Genomic DNA, 7246 nt, shown 5'->3' with positions numbered 1-7246 from the left:
GTCCCACGGTCCTCCCTCCCAGCCGGGCTTCCTTTCCTGACACCACAGACCTATTTCCACGTCTGCCATGGTGACCGATATCCTCATCCTTGGGAGTTGAAGGACTTGGGACTCCTGGGCAGACCCACCCTCTCAGTCTGACATCCTGGGGGCTCCCCGGTGGGGGGTGGCATAGTTACTTCAGAGGAACAGACAGTGTGGCCAAGTCGGTGTCTCTGCCCCCTGCCCTTCTGGGTCCCGACGACCCCTGGGCCTCCACAGGGGGCAGCACCAAGAGGCTGGAAGCAGCCGTGGCCTTTTCCAATCTGCGGTTCCTCCCTTCCCCGGCGCCCGCGCCCCTCTCAAGCCTCCCCCAGCTGTGGGCTCAGATCTCCAGTGATGTTGTCTGGGTGAGATCAAACTGTGGGCGCGTGATGTGTGCATACATTAGCCAGACCACCTCCCCAGCAGAGGGAGGGGGGGCCAGAGACTGATGTTCAAAGAAGCCCATTTAGGCAGAGCTGCTGGCTGACTCATATAATGTCTGAAGGGTTCAGGTACAGGACGCATGTAGGGGTGGCTGATCACTTAGAGGTAAATGGGTCAAGCATTTCTATAGAGACAATTCTCTTGGGGGAATTAACTCAAGGAGAACCTCTGTCTCCTGGGTGGGAAAAATACTACACTACTTTACCCTTTTCTTAGCTACTAGTACATTGAAACATTTAAGTTTACTTAATACTTGCAGCAATTTGTATGAACACAGTAAAAGATACTGATTCCAAAGCTTAGTTCTCTGTGCTCCACGGGCAAGGCTTCTGGCTCCTATCATAAATCCGACTAGCTCCTCAGCCTAGTTTAGTCCTTCCTCACCCACAGGGTCCTGTCTCTTAAATCATGCATCAAGATCGTGCTTTATGTTTTCTGGAGTGTCCCATTTTAATGCCTGGGCAGCGTCACTGCTCACCCTGGGTCCATCCCAGTCCAAAAGTGTACCTCTGTTTGTGAGGTGTTAGGAACTATGGGAACTGATGCCTGAGTCAAGGAATTATAACGGAGGCCCAAGATCTATCTCAGAGCCAATCAACTCCCAGATACTAGCAGCACAGCATTAACAGTCTCTCTGTGCTGAAGCAAATAACCCTGCTCTGTAGTAAACTCTGAAAAGTGTATAGGGAAAAGAGAAAAGCAAGGAGAGCGTAAGTGGTCTGGAAGCAGCCTCAGGTCGTCAGGGTGGGACAGGTGCAGCTGGGGATTAATCTCACCTGTAGGCCGTGGCCATATGCCCCAGTTCTAACTGCTTCTTTTGGTTTCCTTTTGGGCCACACCTGGCCTTGCTCAGGGATTGAACTGACAGGACCGGGGGACCATATGGCTGCCTGGATCTGTCGGGATGTGAACACCTGTAGGTGCTCACGGCTGACTTGACCCATCTTGACCCAGCCAGACGTTCCTGAGTCCAGGGACCAAGAGGGCCGGCCAGAGAGAGGGGAGGTCAGTTCCCCGGGCTGCCTGCCCCGCACCCACTCTCCAGAGCCAGTGACAGCACCGATCGTGTTTCCTTATTTTATACCCAACCTCTTTTTCCAGCAATCGCTCATGGACAAGGCGCTGTTCCTATTTCAAAGTGACGCCTTTCCTGCTGTGTAGACAGGGAAAGGACCCCTGGGAATGTTCTTGTGGAAATTAGTAAAAATTTCTGAATCCTATTTATTAAGTCGTCAAAGGCATGAAGACCACATTCTCTTAATTGTGTCAAAACACGGAAGAGAAGAGGGACCAGCGGGGCTCTATCTCTCCCGCTGCCTGCTTTTGGTAATCTCAGGCCGCTTCCCCATCCCGGGGGAGGTTGATGGCGATGATGAGGCAGGCGAAGGAAGGAAGAAGGCCAAACTGGTTGCTCGATCAATTTATTTCGTTCTCTCTCTCTGCTTCTCTCCCTGTTCTCGATCTCTCTCTGGATCTTCCTCTATCCCCCTTTCTGCCCCGCTCGCTCTCACTTCTTTCACCTTGTGTTCTGCTTATGTGTGTGCCACTGTGCTCTCTTCGTCTGTCTCTCTTCGTCTGTCTCTCTGTGTCTTGTGTCTTGTGTCTTCTTCCTCTCTCTTCTTCTTCCTCTCTCTTCTTCTTCTGTCTCTATCCCCCTTGTCTTCTTTCTCTCCCTCCTCTCTGTGCCCCACAGTCTTAGTTTACATAGAAAATTACATAAGGCAGTAGAACAAAGGTGGGTTTAACATCAACAAATCAACAAAAAAGGGTAAAACCATTTCTTGAGGAGATTAACAAAATCTCATCCAAGGAAATCTCATCGAAGGAGATCCTCTCAAGGGTGTGATTCCAAACAAGTGTGTGTTTGGGTGTGAGCTAATAATATGCTTAAAGAGTTATAGTAAATCTACTTCTAATATTTCTAGCAATGTCATTCTGTATGAGCACAGTAAGAGATATAACCTTAAAGCTTGGTTCTTCCTGAGGACATTCACTATACAATTCAGACCACAGTCCTCAGGCCAGATTAGTCTTCCTAACCCCAGCAGGATCCTAATCTCGTTGTTACTTTTGGATCATGACAGCATTGTCCATGATCATGCTCTCAACTTATAGTTGAGTATTGTGGCGCTTTGGCCTGGCCCATTCCGGTGTCAGGGTAGCTCACAGCTTGCCCTGGGTCCATTCCGTCCCTCGTCGGGACCCTGATTTTGGGGTGCTAGGACTAAGGGCAACTGAGTCGAGAAAACAGATGCCCAGGAGTGAATTTTATTGGAGTCAATCAGCTCCCAAGTTACAAGACATATTATTAAGTGTCTTCCTGTGTCCATACAGAAAGGACATTGCTTTAAGATAAACTATGCAAAAGACACTAACTTACAATACAAGTTCAGAGTCCTTAGGAAGATCTGATCTTACAAGATAACAGAATCTGATTAGGAAAAGGTGATTAACTGGTTGGGAAGGAGGGTGCAGAGAAGAGTTTACAGATAAACAAAGGAATGGGAGTGTCTCCGTGTGTCTAAACCTAAACTCCCTGTGGCAAGGCTAAAAGGACAAACCCCATGTTCTCCTATATTAATTATTTTATTCCTATAAATGAAGATAAAAAGCACACAACCATTAATAAAATTCAGGAATCAACTTACATTATAGCAAAATTTTAATATTAAAATCAACATATCAGTATTAAAAACAACATTAAGATCAATCTACCTATCAAACTAACTTATTGGCCTTAGTTCTAAAAGCTGGAGCCAAACAAGGCTTTTAAAATGCGGCTAACGAGGCCGCGAGGCTCGGATGTGTCCCAGTTCCGCAAGCCAGAGCCGTGTTAGTTGCTGCGCAGTGTCACCAGGGCTCCATCTGGAGAAGGTGTTGTGAAAGTTTTATTATTGAAGTCAGGCAGCGTGAAGAACAGACACAATTTTTTCCGTTTCTCATCTTCGGCAAGGTGCATAGAAGAGTGACTTCACAGTGTATATGGGGTGAAGTCTGTGACTAGTCTCTACTGTCCAAAGAAGGAGGCCATAGGGTCGTCTGGCCTCTGGCGTTTCATTCTGTAGCCCTCCATTTCTTCCTCTGTGGGCGCCCGGGTTTCATAGATACAATTGTACGGCCGCTTCCTCTCATGGATCTGCGTGATCTCCTTGACGTGAAGAAGGCGGGCCTCTGTGGCATTCAGAGCCTTCCTCAGTGTTTTGTGTTTCTTTCCTTCATTACCACTGTCTGAACTACTTTTTCCATGTGTCTTCTTCTTCTTTTTCTCTTCTTTGAGTGTCTCCAGATGTATCTCCATAAGGGTTGGAGGCTTTTTCACCAACTCTTCTTCAGTTGCATCATTTGGAATATATTCCTCTGAATGAGCAACCTCCTTCCCGGCCTCTCCAGTGCAGTAGGAATACTTGAGAAAGGAGTGGCAACACTTGTATCCCCATCTGCCATCTTTCCAGTAAGATCCCCAAGTATGAGTGTGGTTGTGGATCTTCACATCCTCCTCATACCTGGAGCGGGCGTCAACCCGTTTCTGCCCGTGGATGATGATTCCATGTCTGGAGTATTCTACGTAGTCTTCAGTTTGACCTAAGAGCAGTTCTGCTGGAGGGGCATCCAGGTGTTCCTGGCCACCATACTTCTCTAAGATGCTTGCTTTCTTCTGCTCTTTGAAGTCTTCTTTTTTGGCTTTGAAGGACTTATACAACAGTTCGAGTTTCGTAGGATCCGCTTGCAGATGCACTTCTGATGCTTGGTCAGAGGCCTCCCAAGCGAACAATTGTGTCTGAGCCATGGTAACGGAGTCACCCGTGTATCTAAGGAAGTTATCGCCCGCATAGCTCACTTCGTCCAAATTCTTTCCTGCATTGGAATAGGGATTCTCTCTCATTGCTCTGGTTTTGGGATCATAGTAGGCAGAATTTGGATCTAAGTTCCGCAAATATTTTGCAATATCTTCTCGAATCCTGAGATTCCGGACAGTGATCCGCCTCTTGGAGTCCAAGTTCTGTCCAGGCATCTCAATGTCATCTGCATATTTATCTTCATCCTCCTCTTCACTGCTATGGTCCTTTCCCGCCTGAAAGTCTGGTTCCTCTTCTCCCCACCGGTGTCTTGGAGAATCAGCCTGTTGCACGAATTTTCCGGATTGTAATTCTTCTTGGAGTTTTTGGACTTTGAGTGTTCGCTTTGCTAGATCCACTTTGGCATATTCTTCTACAGTTTTCTGGTGTTCCTCTGGATCGTAGCCATTCCAGCGATCCCGCTTTCCATCATAATCGAACATCAACTGAGGCTGAATATGTTCATCCGGAGCTAGATTAGTCCCTGTAAATTTTGCTCCGACTCGCCTCGGTCTCTCACAGCAGTCTTTCTTCTGGTGTGTCATGGCCCCACAGTTTTCACACGCTCCCTTGCGGTATTTGGTCGTCATGGAATTCTCTTTTACGCCCCTCTTGTACCATTCTCCGGATGAGCTATACGGCTTCCGTTTCTCTGGCTGTGGTCTCTGGTGCTTTAAAGTAGGTCTTTTGGATGGATCGATGTACCACGGCACTGAAGATATGTACTGAGGAATATGAGGGTTGATGTCTTTTCCTTCTTCATCAACTTCGGCAGGAGCATTTCCCAGTTTCCGTTGTTCTTCCAGCTCCTTCTTCTTTCTCAGGTCCTTTCGCGTCATTTTCTTTGGTTCCTCCAGACTCATTTCTTTGGATGCTGACCGTGGAGCAGCCTCGGATTCCTCCTGCTTACTGTCCCTGTCGTTGGTGAACGCGTCCAATGTGACCGAGCCACTCTGGTTCCCCTGCAGATGTTCTCAAAGGGACGTGCTCAGAGGGATGCTCTCAGAGGGATGCTCTCAGAGGAATGCTCTCAGAGGGACGATCTCAGAGGGACGATCTCAGAGGGACGATCTCAGATGGACGCTCTCAGAGGATGCTCTTCCAGTTCTGATGGGGAAGAGCTTTTATGCAGTCTGGAGGGTGGGTCCCAAAGAGAGTGTGGCCAGACCTGATTGGGTCTTCAGCTAGGGCTAGGGTGGGGCTAGCTTCATGTCCACACCCTGTCTGTGCCTCCAGGGAATGAAAAAAGACTCCTGCTGTGTGTCCTGGGAGACCTTTGATTGCTCAAGGCCTGTTAGTCTCAGGCCTCTGGTCAGTCCTGAAAAAACCCAGACTCCTGGCAATTCCCCCTTTCCGCTAGGAGAAGGGGGAAGAGGTGGGTGACCCTGAGTAAGGTGACGGGCCCTCAGCTCTCTCCTGGGCCTTTGTTGGCAGAGCCCCTTGCCTGGGTGGGGACTTCCTGGTATTGTTTGTCCCACATCTCTGTCTTTTTCTCTGTGTGAGCAGGGCCACCACAGGCTGGGCACAGGGACTCTGAACTCAGTGGCGGGCCCTTCCCTCTGCTCGGCAACTGCGGGACTCGTCAGTGGGGTCTTTGTCTAGGGAGGTAGGTCAGTTTGCAGGTGCAGACCACTGCGTGGACTCTCAGGCCCTGCCCACTTCCCCCAGGCAGCCAGTACCGGCCCTGCCCTTAGATTTCATTGCAGGAGGGAATTTCAGAAGCCAAACAGTAAACCAAGTATTCCTTGGATATTCCTCAGTCGGGAGAGAAGGGGAGTTTCTAGAAAACAGAGTCCTGGGCAACAGGGCCCGCACCAGATGCGGGAAATCTCTCCCAGGCTCCCAGCTGGTGCTCAGGGTCATTGTCAGGGGCGTTTAGTCCTGGGGGTCCGTCCTGCCCAGCACCCTGTCTGGTGCCTGCACTGCATCCCGAACAGCACTCAGGCCGGGCCATGCCCTCATCCAACTGAACTCAGCCCGGGTTTCTGAGTTTACCCTTCCTGCAGCTCCTCGCCAAGGCACCCTTGACTCGACTTCCTTCTCCAGATTCCAGTCCTGCTTATCTCAGGAGCGACCCAGGCTGTCGTGTTCCCTCCTCTCAAAACTGCTCTACGATGTTCTGCAACATTTCCCACCCTCCTCCTGGAAAGACATCATCTGGCAGAAAATCCGGAGCTACCTCAGCAGCAGCCCTGCATATCTTCCTGAATGTGTATTGTGGATGTGAATTTAAGGTGCCCCCATCTCAGCAGCCCTGCAGACAGGGGTTCCCGGTTCCCAAGACCAGAGTATTCAGGTGAAGGATTCGTCTCTAAGTCTCAGGGACTTCTCGACCAGCATCAGGAAGATATCCCTTGGCGCAGCCCCCATGGAGGGCGGCTGGTCTTCTGAGGGAAACAGACGTGGACAGGAAGTTCAGGTTATCTATAGGTCCAGGCTTCTGTGCGTGGACAAGTTTCTTGACCCAGGATGCAGCCCAACACCAGGATTTCTGGGAAATATGCCCATGGCCTGAGACCTAGAGACATGTATCAGCTCTAAGGCGGGCGGCACCTTCAGCTGCTTCTGTCCTCGCCAGGGCATCTCACTGCACCGTTTCAGCACCACTGGTGCAGATGAGCTTATGATCACTTTGCCCTTCCAAGGCTGGATCAGTCAGGGAAGAGACTATTCATTAATATTAATGCTTGTTTGTTATTTGTTTTGGGAAATCTGAAGGCCATCAGGCAGGCCTGGGCTGCATCACATACGGTACCCCGACCCCTGAGCATTGCTGCGTGTGACCCGAAAAGCAAAAATAAAATTAAAAAATAACTTAAAATAAGGTTCAAAACCAGAACAGGAGGGAGACAGCACAAGGCTAAGATGGTTCCCACCTGCCCTCAGGAGGGTCAGCGCTTGCGGCAACACCATTCTCCCAAAAGAGGCCATCGCTCCTATTG

The 7246-nt window shown here is 49.6% G+C and overlaps 1 protein-coding gene across 1 annotated transcript; it reads right to left on the bottom strand.

The window, feature by feature from the left end:
• Positions 1–3475: 3475 nt before the first annotated feature.
• On the bottom strand, positions 3476–6887 carry LOC129401701 (pre-mRNA-splicing factor SLU7-like). The gene is made up of 2 exons (XM_055124489.1): positions 6858–6887; positions 3476–5266 (listed from the first exon to the last, which is right to left on the bottom strand). Exons 1-2 carry the CDS (start codon positions 6885–6887, stop codon positions 3476–3478), a joined length of 1821 nt encoding a protein of 606 aa, XP_054980464.1.
• Positions 6888–7246: the final 359 nt, after the last annotated feature.

The sequence above is a fragment of the Sorex araneus genome, chromosome 2, assembly GCF_027595985.1.
Source record: "Sorex araneus isolate mSorAra2 chromosome 2, mSorAra2.pri, whole genome shotgun sequence".
NCBI classification, from domain to species: Eukaryota; Metazoa; Chordata; class Mammalia; order Eulipotyphla; family Soricidae; genus Sorex; species Sorex araneus.
This window is presented reverse-complemented; position numbering and strand designations above follow the sequence as displayed.

Excerpts from the sequence above, each read along its gene's own strand:
- LOC129401701 (XM_055124489.1), bottom strand. The coding sequence starts at position 6,887 with ATGCCCTGGCGAGGACAGAAGCAGCTGAAG. Across the intron at positions 5,267-6,857 it reads GAGGACAGAAGCAGCTGAAG|GGGAACCAGAGTGGCTCGGT; the intron begins GTGCCGCCCGCC and ends GAACATCTGCAG.